The 20,666-nt window shown below is 44.0% G+C and overlaps 1 protein-coding gene across 8 annotated transcripts in view; it reads left to right on the top strand.

The window, feature by feature from the left end:
* The window catches only part of RALGAPA2 (Ral GTPase activating protein catalytic subunit alpha 2), a 200,169-nt gene that overhangs the window by 19,641 nt on the left and 159,862 nt on the right, over positions 1–20,666 (top strand). For all 8 annotated transcript variants that reach the window (XR_014011001.1, XM_081205947.1, XM_081205949.1 and 5 more), the window contains exons 4-11: positions 1,486–1,543; positions 4,324–4,367; positions 7,436–7,613; positions 12,043–12,158; positions 12,691–12,829; positions 13,663–13,862; positions 14,234–14,458; positions 17,060–17,230. Coding sequence is in view for 7 of the 8 variants with exons in the window: in XM_081205947.1 (XP_081062073.1) it covers positions 1,486–1,543; positions 4,324–4,367; positions 7,436–7,613; positions 12,043–12,158; positions 12,691–12,829; positions 13,663–13,862; positions 14,234–14,458; positions 17,060–17,230 (1,131 nt within the window). In the remaining variant the exon portion in view is untranslated. The remainder of the gene's footprint in view (positions 1–1,485; positions 1,544–4,323; positions 4,368–7,435; positions 7,614–12,042; positions 12,159–12,690; positions 12,830–13,662; positions 13,863–14,233; positions 14,459–17,059; positions 17,231–20,666) is intronic.

A 20,666-nucleotide genomic window follows, 5' to 3' on the forward strand; every position in this document is an offset into this window, starting at 1 on the left:
GTCAGCAAAAAGTGTGCAAAATCATGTGTTAAGGATACAAGCATAGCATACTGACAGTGGGTGATAGTCAACTAAATCATACTCCAAATCAGGTCTGGCCCACCCATGAGACAAGGTGAGGCCATCACCTCAGGCAGCAGTTGTGGCCTCCAAGGAGCGTTGCCACTTGCCGCCCCCTCCTCTGCACCTACCCACCTGCACCTCTCCTAATGCATGCACACTTCTGCAGTGGCAGGACATGGTTTGGTGGCACCCAGGAGAGGGTGCGGAGGGTGAATGGAGCCTGCCAGCCCAGCGTTTGCCACCAACACCATTGGAGCAACTCCACCCCAAGCCACTTTGTGAGACTGGGGTGATCGCACCCTTACAGAGTGGCTCGGGGCTGGCAGGGAGAAGGACGCAAGGGTTCATGGCTGTTGCATCCTCCTCCCACTGCCCTGCCAGCCCCCAGCTGCTTTGCGATCCCAGCCTTGCAAAGCAGCACAGGGCTGGTAGGGCGGTGTGAGCAACAGCCCCTATAAAAATATGCCTGGGGCCATTGCCCCGGCAGCTCCCCCATGCTACACCCCTGTGCCTCTGCCTCCTTTGCACCCACCCACCACCTCTTCTACATACCCACCTGCTGCCGCTGCCTCAGTTTTTCCTCCTGAGCTCCCTGACCATACCCTTCTGCTGGAGAAAGAGCTGTGTGTCAAAGCACCTTGCCCTCCACCTTTATAACTACCCTGCTGTTCCCTCTCAGGAGCAGTGCAGTGCTTTGTGTTGAAATAGGATTCAGCAGCCATTCCAGTTGGCCACTCAATGGGGAGTGAGTGGGTGTCATTTTGTCCGCAGGCAGCAAAATGTCTTGAGCCAGCCTTAATGGGGAAAAGCTTGTAACGTAGAGCAGAGCCCAGCCTATTTAGAAGTAGAATGAGACAGTTGTTTTTTCTTAATAGCTCTCAGGTAAAAAATAGATAATAGAATCATAGAATTGTGGAGTTGGAAGGGAAGGGACCTCAAGGGTCATTTAGTTCAACCTCCTGCAATGCAGGAATTGTGTGTGTGTGTGTGTGTGAGAGAGAGAGAGAGAGAGAGAGAGAGAGAGAGAGACCGACCAATTGTCACCTGTCATTAAGATTATGTATTGCCAGAGCTGCCTGAACATAAGTATTTACAATGCTTGAATACTAGCTACTTCATAAAGCATAAACACATGGCAGTTGACTGCTTGTTTTAACTAATTTTCCTTAACAATGATTAATAATGAATAATTTTGAGCAATTTTGTAAATTCCAGAAGTAAAGTGTCTGCTAAGATTCTTATACTTTTGTTGAAGAGATTCTTTCCATGTCCACAGAAGGCTTAAGTCTAAAAGAAATTATTTGACAGTGTTGACCCTCCCTAAAAAACCCTAATCTGTATTGCACTTAAGTGATGTAAACTAGATGCCAAGTAGCTGTTTTGTCAATATGATATAAAATATGAATTATCTGTGTTCTCCAGAAAATATTACAACTACTTCCAGAAAGAATTTTCTATCGGTGGCATTTCCATAGCATAGGTAAGTGAGGTTTGGCTTTAATTATTATTATTTTTTTAAGATTATTATTTTTTTTAGTTTAGTTCAGTTTATTAAAAGTTGGGGTACATTTCTCCACTTTCACTAAAGCCAGAGTACAAATGTCAAATGATTTTAATGGATCTAGATGGTACTCTTTTCTTATTACCATCATTTATCATTGTCTCTAAACATACATTAATGCATTCAAAGCATTTATACTTCACCCTTCAGTAGGAAAAGCTCTGAGCAGCTTACAAATCAATAAAAATAACACAGTCCCAAATTCTTAATGTTTCATTGGTCTTCTTAATGACCAGCTTGGATGGAAATTTGAGGTCCAGGTGGCTTCTGAGTTGAAAAATCATGGAGACCCAAGCTTCTTGGAAGTGAATGTAGTACAGCCAGAAGTTGTACTTCTGAGGCCTAGGTGGAATTTGTCAGCTTCTTGTCACTTCACTCAGAGCAGGTAGGCTTAGGAGAGCCCAGCTGATATAATGACACTCAGAGCAGCTGGTCCTGCTGCTCTGCCATAGGAAAGGTGAACTGACGGCCTCAGTGAGGGGGAAGAGGAGCTCAGCCCACCAGGTAAGATCAGGAGCAGCATCAAGTGTTGACGACAGTTTCTTCCTGCTTTTTGCTACTTTTCCTCACATGCCACTTGGAAAAGATTGTTTCCAGGAAACCTGATAGGATACAGGTGTACTATAATTTAGTTTAAATCAAATATGGAATATTAATAGCAGTAATTTGTTGCAGTACCAAAACATTGCAATAAGTAATCTAGTTATTACTATTATGTTTATTAAAATTGTATACTGCCCATCCAAAGATCGCAAGGCAGTTCACAACTAAAAATACAAAATGAGAACCCAAAATACAGTACATAATAAAACAAGAACAAAAACAAAGCAATAACCCCCCCCCCCCACAAACACATTTAAAATGCCATAGAACATTAATCAGCCAAAGGCCTAGTTAAAGAGAAATGTTTTCACCTGGTGCCTTAATGAAGTGAACCTCCCTGTGGGGAGCATTCCACAAACAGGAAGCCACTGCAGAAAACACCCATTCTCATGTTGCCATCTTCTGGACCTCTCGTCGAGGAGGCGCATGAAGTAGGCCCTGAGATAATGATTGCAGGGTCCAGGTCAGTTCATATGGGGAGAGGCAAATACCAGGTAATTACTTTGGCCAACATGTATAAAGAAACTTAAGTATTTCAAAGTGACATATATTATGTTTCTTCCATAGAGTCCTGAAAGAATCCTAATTTATACATAAAGTTGTGATCTTGGCTTAAGTCATAAGGTCATGGCTAAAAGAAGTGCCATTCTGCATAAACAATATGACTTCCAGGTCCCCAAGGGCATGAAACAATTGGGGTGATGGCTAGATTGCAAATGGTGTTTAACTAATGAGTAACCCAACCAAGTACTAATGGCACTCCTAGACAGTGCACCTGATCTTTTAGAGAGAGTGCAGTCCCCTCAAGCACTGGTTGAAGACCATCTCAATGGACAGAAAAATTGCCTGACAGTGGCACCTACGTCATGTCAAGGTCGAGTTTCAATTCCCTAACACTCAATTCAACTTCCAAATGACAGATAAACATTTCCTCTGCATGCTGGTGAGGGTGAACCCTCATCTGCAGTTTGAAATGGTACGGTGCAGAAAGAATATTGCCATCTTATCTGTGGTTTCTGAGAACTAGATATAAATGTTAAGTATTTCTATGGAAGTTGTAAGAATAAGTTGCTGTGAAGAGATGTTGAGGCTTGCTGGCCCATCGCACCACCAGATGCCAAGTAGGCAACAGCTCCTGAAGAGACCACATTTGGGCAGTGCCTGAAGTCTCTACCTCGCATTTTCAATCATCTGACTGATGGGAGGGAAGGAGCCTGGGTGTCATGCCTTAGGCAGAACAGAGGGTGGGAAAACATGGGGGAGGGAAGAAGGGCAGAATGCAGGGAACAGGTTGCAATAGGCAGTCCCTAAACTTAGTAAGGCTTCTCCAAGGAGATTGGGAAGACTTGGCTCTCACCCCCCTGCCAGAGGTCACCTGCAGGTTATCCCCTTAAGCCCCATTGGACAGGACCATAAATGGAATTGCAGCCTCCTGGGTTTACCCAGCCCCTCCTTGCAGAAGCATAGGAGTTCTGGACTTAAGCCAGGCATTGAGGGAAGAGACACTGTAGTGAGAGGTTCCTCCAGAACACCAAGGTTACTTTGGAAGTTCTTACTGTCCCTGCAGTTTGGGATTTACTTCTGAGAAGACTGGAGTGGAAAAGAGAGGATTGGAACCTCCAGAGAAGGAATTATGGAATCGTGCCCCAGGAGTGAAGCCCTCCTGAAAGGCTTTACTTATCAGTAAAAGAAATCTACAACATAGGTGGAAGCAGGGATGTGAAGCTCCATATCTGAAATAAAGCTGTATAGCTGACCAGGTGTGAGTTGGTGTGTTCTTTAACTCCTTAGGCTGATGTGGCTAATGGAAAATATGGAACACACCTCCTTTGTCATGACCCTTATCCTGGAGTATGGCACAGTTGGGCTAGTATATAAACAGCCATAATAATAATAATAATAATAATAATTAATAATAATAATAATAATAATAATAATAATAATAATAATAATAATAATAATAATAATAATAATTAATATCTTTATTGTCATTGCCCCCTCTCGGGGACAACGAAATTACTTGGCTGCTCCATCTACCATCTCACTTGTGGATTGAAGACATCATTTCCTACTGTATTTTTTCTTTTACTCTTCAGGTTCAGTTTTGAAGAAACTTTTGCACCCTGGAAACTGTGTTAAGGTATTTCAACTCTTGTTTTAAATTCATTGTTAATTAGAATACTATTTGTACATCTGTCCCAGTATTGTCTACTCTAGGGATGGGAAACTGGTCCTCCAGATGTCCATCATTCCTGACCACTGAGCATTGTTGCAGGGGCTGATGGTAGCAGGAGTCCCACTACATCTGAAGGGCCATAGGTTCCTCATCCCTTGTCTACTCTGACTCGGATTGGCTCTCCAGGGTCTCATAAGCCTTTCCCATCACCAGCTGCTTGATCCTCTTCACTGGCAAAGTCAGTGATTGAACCTGGGATCTTATACTTGCAGAGTATTTGTTCTGTTACTGTCTGTAGGGCAGCAAGTGATAGAGCTATTTTGCATCAGCTTAAAAAAAATGGAGGAACAAAGATGTTCTATGTTAGAGCAATATGACACCAGCATGCAGTCAGCCACACCTGCTTATAAACTTGTGGCTGCAATTTGAAGCAATCGCTGGTTAGACTGTTCAAAGCTGTCTTTCAGAATATGGTGGAGAATGATGGATTCAAGTATTGCATGTTCTCATCTCTTTTGTGTAGCTGTGTGTGTAAGGTATTTTGTTCATGTCCACTCGTGAAATCAAGAGAGTGACTCTTAAGCTTTGGAGTTGTTGTGGACCTGTCACATCCTTTACAACTGAAGATATGACCGCCATAAGACTTTTCAGTCTTCAGTAGCCCCCACAGAGTGGCATGAAAGCCTCTAATAGACTGGGTGCCATCACAAGCTGTGGAAACTGGTATACCTTCTATCTAAGTAGTGGTGATAGCAGTGTACTTAGGCTTGCAGAATTTTGTAAAATGGCTAGAAAGAGAGTTCACAGATCCACTACAGATTTAGCAACCCACCTGACAATGCTAATGGGGTGTCTCTTGCTGTGGGCACACTTGTAATTAGAATCGGTAAACAAAGTAATAAACCGAAGTTTTATTTGATAGGATCTAGTTGCCTGGAACACTGTATTTGTACAGTGGTAAATATGTATGAACATACCCAATGCTATTTTTCTAAAAAAAGAGGTGCCAGAACTCACCATGAACCCTCCCCTGTTCTCTTATAATGGCAGTGGTGTCCACCTGGAAGGTGCCAGAACTGAGTTCCAGTGAGTTCCAGCTTGAAAAAAGGCCCTGAGTGTATCACAGAAGTATAAACAAGACAACTTTAATATTTTGAAATGTGCTAAGAAGCAATGATACAGATAGCCTTAAGGTCAAGAAATAAGTAGATGTATTGTAAGAAAACTTGGAAATTTCAGATATTTCAAGACTGACACAGGGTCCAAACATAGGCAAGAGCTCAGAACAAAGATAGCAAAGCAGTATATATCAAGGGTAAAAGAAAGCCGGGAATCCTGAGCAGTAAGAGGTATGCTACACAAGTGCAGTGGGTGACCTTGAAATAGTCTTCAGCCCTGAGCTCAATACAAAATTTTTAGTTGCTGCTGTTTTCTTTGTGTTCTTGATTGTGGCGCTTGTGTTAGCCCTCTTTTTTCCATTGTTTGAGCAATGAGATGTTCTGTATCTAACATTTTGTTTTTGTGCAGAGTTTTTTTTCTTTCCTTGGCTCAGCAATTCCACTTCCTTGGATCTTTCTCTTTTTCAAGGTGCACAGAGATACAGCCTATTTATTTAATAGGATATCTATATATTGCTTAATCATCTATAAATTTCTAAGTGGTTTACATAGAACATAAAATGTTCATTAAGCAAGTAAACCTAAAAATCATCAGTTGTTTATACATAATAAGATAAAATTAAAAATTGTATGTCTGATTACATGCTTGAAACAAAAAAGTCTTTAGCTGGTGCCAGAAACAATACAATCTTAATATCCCAATATCCTTGGAATAATGGTTGGGATAAGAAAGGAGCAAGAAAGCTACTCATTCAGTCATTGCAGTCTTTCTTGTAAAATATGGAAACAATGGGTTGTATTCAAAATAGCACAAAGTAGCTTCTTGTGCAAGCAGAAAGACTTTCATTTGCACAACAGAACTTTCCCCTCCTCCCCTTGCACACCTGCTGAATCTTTTCTGGGGTTTACCTCAGTCCTTCGGAACATATTTGGGGACACCATGGGGCATGTGTAGGGGAAGGAGAGGGTGGAAGTCATATTGCATAAATGGAAGTCATATCGGTTCTGTCTGAAACCTGGACTTCGGAAAATATGGCAGTATTAACTATAGTGCCAAATCTTTTCTCCAATTAAACAACTGATGGCAAACTTCTTCAAAGGGGAAACTCTTTCTCTGCAAAGTGAATGCAGTGACCCTTTATGGCAGTAATGGTGCGCTCACCTTTGCCATTGCTCCCGGAGCTTGCAGGGGCTGGGGGTGGTGGAAGCCCGAGCTTCCCCCGCCCCCAGTCCCCAGAGCAGGTCGGAGAGCGATGGCGATGGTGCGCGCACATTCGCCATCGCTCTGGGACCTTGCGCGGCTGGGGGCGGAGGGAGCCGGAGCTTCCCCCGACCCCAGCCCCGCGAACGGGTCGGAGAGCGATGGCGAAGGTGTGCGCACCTTCGGCATCGTTCTGGGACCTTGCGCGGCTGGGGGGATAGCTTCCTGAAGCCTGGAGAGCAAGAGGGGTCGGTGCGCGCCGACCCCTCTCGCTCTCCAGGCTTCAGCGAAAGCCTGCATTCGCCCCATAGGACGCACCCAGATTTCCCCTTCATTTTTGGCGGGGGAAAAGTGCGTCCTTTAGGGCGAAAAATACGGTACTTTATTAAGGTGTTAAGTCTGCAGTGGTACCTCGGGTTAAGTACTTAATTCGTTCCAGAGGTCCGTTCTTAACCTGAAACTGTTCTTAACCTGAAGCACCACTTTAGCTAATGGGGCCTCCTGCTGCTGCCGCACCGCCGGAGCACAATTTCTGTTCTCATCCTGAAGCAAAGTTCTTAACCTGAAGCACTATTTCTGGCTTAATGGAGTCTAACCTGAAGCGTATGTAACCTGAAGCGTATGTAACCTGAGGTACCACTGTATTTCTTATTTTCCCAGCGTTGCTGGACTGTTCTTTTTATATTGCTTTCTAAAATGTGTCTTCTTTCTAGATAAGATGTGAAGGAATCAGACTGTTTCTTCTCTGGTTACAAGCTCTCCAGACAAATTGTGCAGAAGAGCAACTGTTAATCTTTGCTTGCCTCGTTCCTGGTTTTCCTGCAGTGATGTCTTCTCGAGGTCCATGCACACTCGATACTCTCATTAGCCCTCCTCCCAGTCACACTGATGGTTTGTTTTTGCTATATTATTATTAATAATAATAATATTTTTTTTTATTTATATCCCGCCCTCCCCAGCCAAAGCCGGGCTCAGGGCGGCTAACAAATATTCTGATATTTTCTCAAGTATCTTAAGTTTTTAGTTGCACTGTTACCTGATTAAAGAAATTTTGTTGATTAATCATATGAATTTTAGTCAATCCATAGATTGAATCTCTCTAAATTTGCATTCGAGAAAAAATATTTTCAAAGAAAAAAATGTGGGCTTTTTTGTTTTTAGACAATGTGCAAGTATTTTGCAGGTTTCACCATAGTAGTGGCATTCTCTCTCACACATTAGGAAATGTCTCCAGATGTTCTTATAGGTACTTCCTTCTGGCATGGTTGCGGGGTCCTCAGTAGCCCCAGTATACTGAGTGTTACTTAGAAAAGAAAAAGGGAAATTGGCAAGGGAAAGGAATAATAATAATAATAATAATAAATTTTATTTATATCCCGCCCTCCCCAGCCGAAGCCGGGCTCAGGGCGGCTAACAACAATAAAACAGTACAAAAGTACAACATAAACAACATTCTAAAATCATTCATTATAAAAATTAATTAATTCAAGCCACTGGCAACCATTGGGCCAGAGCTCTGCGAAGATTGCCGAGGGAGGGAGTCAGGCTGTGCCCTAGCCAAAGGCCTGGTGGAACAGCTCTGTCTTGCAGGCCCTGCGGAAAGATGTCAAGTCCCGCAAGGCCCTGGTCTCTTGTGACAGAGCGTTCCACCAGATCGGAGCCACAGCCGAAAAAGCCCTGGCTCTAGTTGAGGCCAGCCTAACCTCTCTGAGGCCTGGGACCTTCAAGATGTTTTTATTTGAAGACCGTAGGTTTCTCTGTGGGGCATACCAGGAGAGGCGGTCCCGTAGGTACGAGGGTCCTAGGCCGTATAGGGCTTTAAAGGTTAAAACCAGCACCTTAAACCTGATCCTGTACTCCACCGGGAGCCAGTGCAGCTGGTATAGCACCGGGTGAATGTGATCTCGCAGCGAGGACCCTGTAAGGAGTCTCGCTGCAGCATTCTGCACCCGCTGGAGTTTCTGGGTCAGTCTCAAGGGCAGCCCCACGTAGAGCGAGTTACAATAATCCAGTCTGGAGGTGACCGTCGCGTGGATCACAGTGGCTAGGTCAGGGCGAGAGAGGTAAGGAGCCAACTGCTTAGCTTGGCGGAGATGGAAAAATGCCGCCTTTGTTATAGCTGCAATCTGCGCCTCCATGGAAAGGGAGGTGTCGAAGATTACACCCAAACTCTTAACGGACGGTGCTGGCACTAATTGCACCCCCGCAAGAGATGGGAGTTGCCCCCCCAATCCCATATCGCCCCGTCCCAGCCACAGGACCTCTGTCTTCGAAGGATTTAGCTTCAACCGGCTCCCACGTAACCATCCAGCCACAGCTTCCAAACATCTGGTCAGTGTGTCTGGGGCCGAGTCAGGATGGCCATCCATCAACAGATAGAGTTGGGTGTCATCGGCATACTGATGACAACCCAGCCCAAAACTCCGAACAAGCTGGGCGAGGGGGCGCATAAAGATGTTGAAAAGCATCGGGGAGAGTATCGCACCCTGAGGTACTCCACACACCAAGGAGTGGTGCGATGACAATTCCCCCCCAAGCGCCACCCTCTGTCCCCGACCAGAGAGAAACGAGCGCAGCCATTGAAGGACTGTGCCCTGGATCCCCACGTCGGCAAGGCGGTGGTCCAGAAGTTCGTGATCGACCATGTCGAAAGCTGCTGATAGATCTAGAAGAATCAGCAGCCCCGACCCGCCTCGATCCAGCTGTCTACAAAGGTCATCTGTTAGGGCGACCAGAGCCGTCTCGGTCCCATGACCAGCGCGGAAGCCGGACTGGAATGGATCCAGAGCCGATGTTTCATCCAGAAACCCACCAAGCTGTTCAGCAACCGCTCTCTCAATCACCTTACCCAGGAACGGAAGATTCGAAACCGGGCGGTAATTGGATAGATCTAAAGGATCTAATGATGTTTTCTTTAAGAGCGGGCGCACCACTGCCTCCTTCAGTTCCCCTGGGAATGTCCCCGTGCCAAGGGACAAATTGATGATATCCCCCAGGAGGGCCCGCACCTCGTCTGGACACGCTCTAATCAGCCAAGACGGGCACGGGTCGAGAGGACAGGTGGTGGGCTTTCCAGCTCGGAGGAGTCTGTCCACATCGGCTGGGGATATCTGGTCGAAGTGGTCCAATACTGGACCCGAGGACAGTCGAGGGGCCTCCAGTTCCTTTATTGTATCCAAATTGGCAGGGAGGTCATGGCGGAGCGACAAGACCTTCTCCGCAAAAAAGCTCGCAAATGCCTCACAGCCGTGTGTCAATTTGTTATTTAAATTTGGCTGTCCCTCAAGGGACGTTAAAGACCTGATTATACTAAATAATTGCGCTGGGCGAGAGCTAGCGGATGCAATGGAGGCCGAGAAGTATGACTTCTTAGCAGCCTTCACCGCCATCTCGTAGGTTTTCATAAAAGCCCTATAAGATGTTCTTGAGGCTCCGTCACGGGCACCCCGCCATACTCGCTCTAGCCGTCTGAGGTCCCGCTTCATTTTCCGGAGCTCCTCGGTAAACCAGGGAGCCCGGTTTCTGCGGGGTCGCAGAGGGCGCTTAGGTGCGATCTCATCGATGGCTGCCAGGAGCTGGGCATTCCAGCCCTCAACAAGCTCAGTCAATGAGTCGCCAGGGGGAGCAAGGTCCCGCAAGGCTTGGCGGAATCTCTCAGGGTCCATCAGCCTCTGCGGGCGAGCCCAAATTGGCTCGCCACCTAAGCAGGGTGGGGGTGGAAAGTCAATCCTGGCTTTCAGAGCGTAGTGATCAGACCATGGCACCTTAATCGAAGGAGACATGATCACATCTATACCGACGCCAAAGATCAAATCCAGCGTGTGGCCTGCTTGATGTGTGGGGCCCGAAACAAACTGGGAGAGCCCTAGTGTCGCCATGGAAGACACCAGGTCCAGAGCCTGTGAGGAGGGAGTGGCATCAGCGTGGAAGTTGAAGTCTCCCAATACCAATAGGTTAGGGAACTCCAAGGCCCAGCCAGCCACCGCCTCCAGCAGGCCTGACAGGGTGGCTGCTGGTGCGCTAGGTGGCCGGTACACCAGCCAGACAGCCAAGCTCTCCTCGGAGCCCCACACTAGGCCAACACATTCGATGCCGGGGATCGATGGCGATGGTAGAGCCCTGAAAGAACAATTTTCCCGGATTAATAATGCCACCCCTCCCCCCCGGCCCACAGTCCGCGACTGGTGGAGGACAGAGAAACCCGGGGGCGCCATCTCTCGTAAGGTAACTGTTGCCCCTTTGCGCACCCAGGTCTCCGTCACACAAGCCAGGTCGACCCCCTGCGAGATAAAGAAATCTCGCAGGGTGGCGGTTTTATTGCCTATAGACCTGGCATTGCACAGCACCAGTGACGGAGGTGAGTAATCCTTGCTCACCCTACCCTCGTCCCTCGGGATGGGGCGCAGATTGGAAAGGGTACGAGCGTATCCATATCTCGATCCCCTTCGCCTGTAACATCTGCCCCCACCGCCATACCTCCCTCGCCCCTCCACGGTAGCAATCCCAAATGGAATTTGATACCCTGGAGGAAGACATGGCTAACTAGAACCTTGAATAGAAGCACTTGTGTTAGGATATGAGGATACACTGCAAAGTTTTGCTGCAGGTGCCACCTATTCCTTCTGATATCAACCTTTAGTAGCCCAGTGCCTGTCACTTTCTCAGTTACAAAGCGTCACCTGGAAATGACACAGTAGTTTCTGCATACTTGGGTTACTCCCAGATTTGCAGAAGCATATAAATTTACCCAGCTGAAAAGAAAAATGATTTATTTTTAAAAGTCCCACAAAAGTCTAATAAGGATCTAGTCTCAGTGGCTTCCAGAACATAGAGGGTGTCAGTTGGAAGGGGGGGAAGGAAAAAGGCCACCTAGAAAAAGGATCCTTGTCTAAAAATGATCCCACCCTCATCTATATAGCAATAAAGAACTCAACTTTGTGGCTAGTACTATCCTGAGCCCTTTGGTATTATCTAGTGCAGCAGATGAAGGCTTCAGAAGGGTGAGAAAGAAATCTAAAATGTGTCAGCATGCTGCATGTGTTTGACATTGCAGACAGCCCCATAGCTGTCATGAAGTCCTGGGCTGCTCTAGATCCAGTGGCCCCTATAGGCATGGGTATTTATACCTTACTGAACAATAATCCTGGGGATTTTCTTCTACCGGAGAGGAGGAAAGCCACCTGAAAGTGGAGGATTCTGGTGCCCGCAGTCTCTACTTGAGCTGACTGAGCTCCCACCCCCAATTTTTCATTTTTTAAAAAAGAAGGTGTTTATGCAACTGTGTCTTAAATCTTTCAAAATTACTTCTTTTTTATTTTAGCAAAGATTTATCCTGAAGAAATAACTCCACTTTTACCACATGTTTCTGGAGAAAAAACGACTGAGGACCCAACATGCTATTTCCTTCAGCTACTGTTAAAATATATGGTAATCCAGGTAATTACATGTAAATCTGCTTCTTCAGTGTTGGTTAACTTGATGATATATTCACTTGCTCACAGCATATCTAAATAAGCACAAGATACAAAGCAGAGTATATTGTAAGGACACAATTCCATAATTCGTTGCTGAGGATGTTCATCAGTATCTGGTGTCTTCATTATTAATGTGTGCACTTCATAGGTCAGAGTCTAGGCTTGGGTCCTATACATTCCCTATGGCACTGCCTCTTCCCCTGGGTTCCAACATGACTTTTAAGATCAGCCAAGATCTTGTCTGTATTGACTGTGCACTGTGTTCAAACAAGAAGATAATGAAGAGAGGTGTTTTCAATAGCTACCAAAGTTACATCAGTAACCAAGTACTTTCTGTTTAGTGTCTGCTTGATTTGTAAACTCTTGTCTGTCTTGAGGCCTAAATATGGGATTGGAGAGCAGTGCATTTTTTTAAGTGTTCATATAAAGTGTTTCATTTAGACTTATTTTTCAGTATGCTGTGTATTAACATGACACTCCTTACTCTGGTGTAGGCTGCGAGCTTGGAATGGAAGAATAAAGAGAACTGTGATACTGGATTTAAGTTTCTCTTTGCATTGTTCAGAAAGTATTACCTTCCTCACTTATTTCCCTCTTTTACAAAACTAACCAACGTATACAAACCTGTGCTTGGTGAGTAGCCATTTTATTTTTATTTTTTCCAAATAAAGTGTGAGATACGTATATTTTCTGTGCGTCTCTTAATGTCTCTTTATACGCATTTGAATATATTTTCTTACTATGCTCTCTGGTTCTAAATACGTTCACTCTGATCCAGAGAAGCATGAGAGTGGCAGAAGGGTGCCCATCAGGGGACACCAGGCATGTCACGGCTCTTTAGCTTCAGCCAACCACCTGCAATATGGGGATGGTATAAAATTGACCTACCTTAGAGGGTTACAAGAATGCTTTAGGGAAGTGAATGTGTTTAGGGTTGAGGATCTTACAGCCTGATCCTAAACATGCTTGCTTGGAGAAAGGCCCACTGACCTAAATGTGTTCTGCTTTCAGGTAAGCATGGATTGGATTGCAACCTTTGTCTTTTATTCAGTAGGCATGATTTTAACAATGGTGTAGTAAAAGCTTCACTTCTCTTTAAAAGCTAAAGGCAAAACAACCTGAGTGTTATGTCTTTTTATATAATCAAGTTGTAGGAGTAGAAAGCTGGACGTGTCGGAGAAACAATTCACATGTGAAACTTGTGACACTTTAGATCGTTCAAGGGATATATGATGACTTTCTAAATTTAAGCCACCCTTTCTGTACTTTTTGCCTGAGGAAGATAAATGATCATTTATATGGCTTTGTAATGTTTCAAACATGGAGTTCAATATTTGTACAAAATATTGCTTTCTCTGAGAAAGCTGACTTCATTGTTTTCACTGAGTGGAAAAATTACACTGTGAACCGTGTAATTCACAATGTCAAAATTTTTTAAATTACATTTTCTGTTTTCTGATTTACAGACATTCCTGGCCTGCGACCCAAACCAGCGTATGTTAGTGTAGCTTGTAATAATGAAAACATTTATAGCACAAAAATACCATACATGACAGCTCGTGTAGCCTTTATTAAATGGCTTGTAAACTTTTTTCTGGAAAAGAAGTACTTCACACCAACACAGAATTCTAAAAATGGAGGGGACGTTTTGCCCAGAATCATTCAAGTGAGTTGTAAATTGTATACATGTTTGTATTCCTTTAAAAAATGTTAAATTGGAATGTTATAGCTAATGCTTTGTTAAATGAACTGTGATATTTACATGGGCTTTACCCATTCTGTTTGTGCATTTTGAGAGTTACTGTTAGCCATAATTACATAGAATGTGTTCTGAAATAAGCTTTTCTTTAATAGTAGAATAACATCTTTGTGACAATTGGCAGTTACAAAAAATGAAATGTGGCTTTAAACATGGATTTAAACAAATGTATCTTCAACTATGAAAAAGATTCACACATAATGCTAAGCCACTACATATTAAGTTTATAAATTATAATTTGCTGTCTTCTCTCTCCCCCCTCCCCAATGTTACTTAAGAGTGTGGGTGGTGCAATTCAAGATAAAAATTCTGAAGTGGAGAACAGTGTTGTATTGGATCAGGAGAAAAGTCATTCAACTAATGGCACGTTGACTGAGAGGAGGCTCAGTGATTCCAGCTTTTGCAGTATTGAAGAACAACACCGGGTCGTCTATGAGATGGTGCAACAGATCCTTTTGTCTACACGAGGTTATGTCAATTTTGTCAATGAAGTATTTCGTCAGGTTAGTTCTGGGTAAATGTATGTATGCTGTGGAAATGTAGTAGTGTGCTAGGTTTAGATCATGATTTCCACATTAAATCCTTGCCCAGTCCTGACATGTACTAGGAAGTCTTGGGCCAGTCTATCTCTCTTTTTCCTAACCTTCATCACTGTAGGTTGCTGTCAAGGTAAAATAAATCAATGTAATCTTCTTCTGAGGTCTTGGGAAAGTATGAGTAAAATATTTCTAGAGGTGTACGGAAGATAAAAGCACAATAAAGCTATGGTGGCAATCCTGAGCTCATGTACCTAGGGAGTAAGTCCCATTGATTTCACTGGGACTTATTTCTGAATAAACTTAGGATTGTGGTGCAAAATGTTAAAGTTGTAATAAAGGCTGAGATAATTCAGCTAAAAATCTTTTGCTTCTCTCTAGAGAGAAAATTGTGGGATATACAAGTGTGACTGTTATAGTGAAAATAATAAGTGAGTGTATCATAGAATCATAGAATCATAGAGTTGGAAGAGACCACAAGGGCCATCGAGTCCAACCCCCTGCCAAGCAGGAAACACCATCAGAGCACTCCTGACATATGGTTGTCAAGCCTCTGCTTAAAGACCTCCAAAGTAGGAGACTCCACCACACTCCTTGGCAGCAAATTCCACTGTCGAACAGCTCTTACTGTCAGGAAGTTCTTCCTAATGTTTAGGTGGAATCTTCTTTCTTGTAGTTTGGATCCATTGCTCCGTGTCCGCTTCTCTGGAGCAGCAGAAAACAACCTTTCTCCCTCTTCTATGTGACATCCTTTTATATATTTGTAGGAAAGAGAGAGAAAGTGCACAAAAATGCCAAATGTGCTGCCTGTGAAAAGTCTGCTTTTTCTATTAAGAAATAGGTGAAAAACAAGGAGCTGGGTTTTTGTCCCTGCTCTTAGCTTTTCAGAAAAGGAAAACTTCAATATTGTTAGGTGGAATATGCCCTCTTCTGACATATTTTTGAATTGCACTATTTAGTTTAACTTGGACATTACTTACATATTCGAATGTTCAAAGGCAAATACAGTGGTATCTTGGTAGTTGAATGGTTTGGCTCTTGAACAAATCAACTCCTGAACGCCACAAAGCCAGAAGTGACTGTTCCAGTTTTTCGAACGTTTTTTGGAAGACGAATGTCAGACGCAGCTTCTGCAGCTTCTGATTTGAGTGCAGGAAGCTCCTGCAGCCAATCAGAAGCTGCGCCTTGGTTTTCAAACCGTTTCGGGAGTTGAACGGACTCCCGGAACAGATTAAGTTTGAGAACCAAGGTACCACAGTACTTGTATTTTTGATCCCTATGTTACCCCAAGAAGGGACTAAGAAATCTAACTTATAGCGAGGTGATGAGGAATTCGTGAACCAACACCAAGTTAAATAACATGAATCCTCATTTACAATGACACAGTAGAGGAAGAAAAGTATAAAGCCAAACCAATTGTACCTGTTATAAATATCTGAATAGTTTGGTTGTTTTGTGTCACAGAATTTACTGTATTTTTCGTCCCATAGGACGCACCTAGTTTTTTGGGGGGGAAATAAAGGGGGGGAATTTCCTTTATTTCCCCCCCAAAACCAGGTCGGGGAACCAAAACCAGGTCGGGGAACAGTGGGATGGCGGCGCTCCGCCTCCCCGCTGTCCCCCAAGCTTGTGGGGCTGCCCGTTATCTGCACGAAGCCCGGGGCGCGCTATGCAGCGCGCCCCAGGCTTCGGGATGCAGGCTGCTATCCACAAGCCTTGGGAGCCTGACGGGAACTCCCGCGGAGCTCCCAAGGCTTGCGGAGAGCTTCCTGAAGCCTGGAGAGCAAGAGGGGTTGGTGCGCACCGACCCCTCTCGCTCTCCAGGCTTCAGCGAAAGCCTGCATTCTCCCCATAGGATGCACACACATTTCCCCTTCATTTTTGGAGGGGAAAAAGTGCGTCCTGTAGTGCGAAAAATACGGTATTTGATATAAAGTCTTAATTCTGTCTGTTTACGTGGATGTCCAAGCCTGTATGTTCCGTGGGTCTTACTTCCAAGGAATTTGCATAGAATTGTAGCCTAATTTGTAGAGGGTCTGTTCTAGCAACAAAAATGTCCATACTACTTACACATGGCTTTGTAAAATCAGAGAATTATTTTAATTATTTGCATATTGGCTTGATGTATTGAAGCGGTGCATTTAAGTGGCGTAACCAAATCTTAAAATGTTTCGGATAGCTCTCTTCTGATCTAAGATGGGTGTAGCACACACATATAGTACACTCACTCTTACCGCCTCCAATCTATTAGAGGGGGGGAAACTTATATTGTACCGAAAAGGTGTCTTTCAAGCCTAATTGTGGCATGGGTAGGGGGGGAATTGCAGCTTGGGAGGGGAAGTCCTTGAAATTCCTCCCTGCAGACAGTAAGGCTTGAAAAAGACTTCTAGCAGAATGTTTTTTTCAAGCCTAATTGCAGTGGGCCAAGGGGGAGATGCTGTGGGTCCGATAGGAGAGCACCAGGAGCTGCTTCTGGCCTGCAAACATTCGTCTGTAATGTACTTTCAATCTGTACAAGTGTACTTTATTTCTCTTATGTATCAGTAATGTGTACTGTTGACATTTTAGGCTTTTTTATTGCCTTCATCTGAGATATCGTCAACAGAAAAAGTAGTGAAGGTATATAGGAAGTGGATACTCCAAGAGAAGCCTGTGTTCATGGAAGAACCAGATATGAAGGAAACGGTTCATGATGATGACGTCTTAGATCATCCAACAGCAGAAACAGAAGGCAAACAGGTATGCTGCCAGCCTTTATTAAATAGGTGGATAGTTTATAATGTGTAATTAATTGAGGTTTGTGTGCTTTATGATGACTAGCCAGGCTAAGAATAATAGAACTTCACAAAGTTTCATTTGTGGCCTTTCATCTAGCTATCTACCACTAATAATGTGCCTGTTCCCGTCCTAGCTATTCTTACACCCCATAGAGGACTAAACAGATCAAATACTCACTACCTCCTAATAAGGACAAATATACCACTTTTGGATATTTTCTTCCCAAGTTTTTGTTATATTCCTCTGTGTGATAGTATGACATTTATTTATTTGATTAAAAATATTTATATGCTGCCCTATAATGAGCAGAACATCCTTCTTTGGTGTCACTTCTATAAGGTCTTGTAATTCTTCATAGAATTGGTCAATTTCAGTTTCTTCAGCACCAGTAGTTGGTGCATAAACTTGGATTACTGTGATGTTAAAAGGTCTGCCTTGGATTCGTATCGAGATCATTCTATCATTTTTGAGACTGCATCCCAGTACAGCTTTCGCCACTCTTTTGTTGACTATGAGGGCCACTCCATTTCTTTTACGGGTTTCTTGCCCACAGTAGTAGATATGATAGTCATCCGAACTGAATTCGCCCATTCCCGTCCATTTTAGCTCACTGATGCCCAGGATGTCAATATTTATTCTCGCCATCTCATTTTTGACCACATCCAAAGTAGGGAATCAAGAGATAAAAGGAACAACTGGCAAGTTTGGCCTTGGAGTTCAAAATGAAGCAGGGCAAAGGCTAATAGAGTTCTGCCAAGAGAACAAGCTGGTCATCACAAACACGCTTTTCCAACAACACAAGAGACGACTCTACACATGGACATCCCCAGATGGGCAACATCGAAATCAGATTGATTATATTCTCTGCAGCCAAAGATGGAGAAGCTCTATACAGTCAGCAAAAACAAGACCTGGGGCTGACTGTGGCTCAGATCATCAGCTTCTTATAGCAAAATTCAAGCTTAAACTGAAGAAAGTAGGAAAAACCACTGGACAGGTAAGATACAATCTAAACCAAATCCCTTATGAATACACAGTGGAAGTGAGGAACAGGTTTAAGGATTTAGATTTGCTGGACAGAGTGCCTGAAGAACTATGGGTGGAGGCTCGCAACATTATACAGGAGGCAGCAACTAAAACCATCCCAATGAAAAAGAAATGCAAGAAAGCAAAGTGGCTGTCCAACGAGGCCTTACAAATAGCGGGGGAGAGAAGGCAAGCAAAATGCGAGGGAGATAATGAAAGATACAAGAAATTGAATGCAGATTTCCAAAGAATAGCAAGGAGAGACAAGAAGGCCTTCTTAAACGAGCAATGCAAAGAAATAGAGGAAAGCAACAGAATGGGAAGAACCAGAGATCTGTTCAAGAAAATCGGAAATATGAAAGGAACATTTCGTACAAAGATTACCATAATAAAGGACAAAAGTGGTAAAGACCTAACTGAAGCAGAAGACATCAAGAAGAGGTGGCAAGAATACACAGAGGAATTATACCAGAAAGATATGGATGTCTCGTACACCCCAGGTAGTGTGGTTGCTGACCTTGAGCCAGACATCCTGGAGAGTGAAGTCAAATGGGCCTTAGAAAGCACTGCAAATAACAAGGCCAGTGGAAGTGATGGTATTCCAGCTGAACTGTTTAAAATTTTAAAAGATGATGCTGTCAAGGTGCTACACTCAATATGCCAGCAAGTTTGGAAAACTCAGCAGTGGCCAGAGGATTGGAGAAGATCAGTCTACATCCCAATCCCAAAGAAAGGCAGTGCCAAAGAATGCTCCAACTACCGCACAATTGCACTCATTTCACACGCTAGCAAGGTTATGCTTAAAATTCTACAAGGAAGGCTCAAGCAGTATGTGGACCGAGAACTCCCAGAAGTGCAAGCTGGATTTAGAAGAGGCAGAGGAACCAGAGACCAAATTGCAAACATGCGCTGGATTATGGAGAAAGCTAGAGAGTTCCAGAAAGATATCTACTTCTGCTTCATTGACTATGCAAAAGCCTTTGACTGTGTTGACCACAGCAAACTATGGCAAGTTCTTAAAGAAATGGGAGTGCCTGATCACCTCATCTGTCTCCTGAGAAATCTCTATGTGGGACAAGAAGCTACAGTTAGAACTGGATATGGAACAACTGATTGGTTCAAAATTGGAAAAGGAGTACGGCAAGGCTGTATATTGTCTCCATGCTTATTTAACTTATATGCAGAATTCATCATGCGAAAGGCTGGGCTGGATGAATCCCAAGCCGGAATTAAGATTGCCGGAAGAAATATCAACAACCTCAGATATGCAGATGACACAACCTTGATGGCAGAAAGTGAAGAGGAATTAAAGAACCTTTTAATGAGGGTGAAAGAGGAGAGCGCAAAATATGGTCTGAAGCTCAACATCAAAAAAACAAAGATCATGGCCACTGGTCCCATCACCTCCTGGCAAATAGAAGGGGAAGAAATGGAGGCAGTGAGAGATTTTACCTTCTTGGGCTCCATGATCAGTGCAGATGGTGACAGCAGTCACGAAATTAAAAGACGCCTGCTCCTTGGGAGAAAGGCGATGGCAAACCTAGACAACATCTTAAAAAGCAGAGACATCACCTTGCCAACAAAGGTCCGTATAGTAAAAGCCATGGTTTTCCCAGTAGTGATGTATGGAAGTGAGAGCTGGACCATAAAGAAGGTTGATCGCCGAAGAATGGATGCTTTTGAATTATGGTGCTGGAGGAGACTCTTGAGAGTCCCATGGACTGCAAGAAGATCAAACCTCTCCATTCTGAAGGAAATCAGCCCTGAGCGCTCACTGGAAGGACAGATCGTGAAGCTGAGGCTCCAATACTTTGGCCACCTCATGAGAAGAGAAGACTCCCTGGAAAAGACCCTGATGTTGGGAAAGATGGAGGGCACAAGGAGAAGGGGACGACAGAGAATGAGATGGTTGGATGGTGTTCTTGAAGCTACCAGCATGAGTTTGATCAAACTGCGGGAGGCAGTGGAGGACAGAAGTGTCTGGCGTGCTCTGGTCCATGGGGTCACGAAGAGTCGGACACGACTAAACGACTAAACAACAACAACAACAACAACAAATATGCTGCCCTTCATGCAGAGAGATTCCAAAGCAGTGTACAAAAGGTAAAAATTCAATGGGTTGTATCAATGGTGTCACCCAGCTGGAGCAGATTTAGAGGTGGGATGAGAGTGGAGAAGAAGGAATGACTGAAATTTGCTTCCCTCCCTGTTCTGATGATGGAAGCCTTCCTGCCAGCTGAGCAATACGATTGGATACAACCCAATCGATAAAACATCAGCTACGTCATGATGGAATAAATTATAAAACATCAGAGTAATAAAATGTACTTTTTTCCTTGGCTTGTCAATACCGCAAGTCATGAACTTACCC

The sequence above is a fragment of the Podarcis bocagei genome, assembly GCF_964188305.1.
Source record: "Podarcis bocagei genome assembly, chromosome: 8".
In the NCBI taxonomy this organism is placed as follows: domain Eukaryota; kingdom Metazoa; phylum Chordata; class Lepidosauria; order Squamata; family Lacertidae; genus Podarcis; species Podarcis bocagei.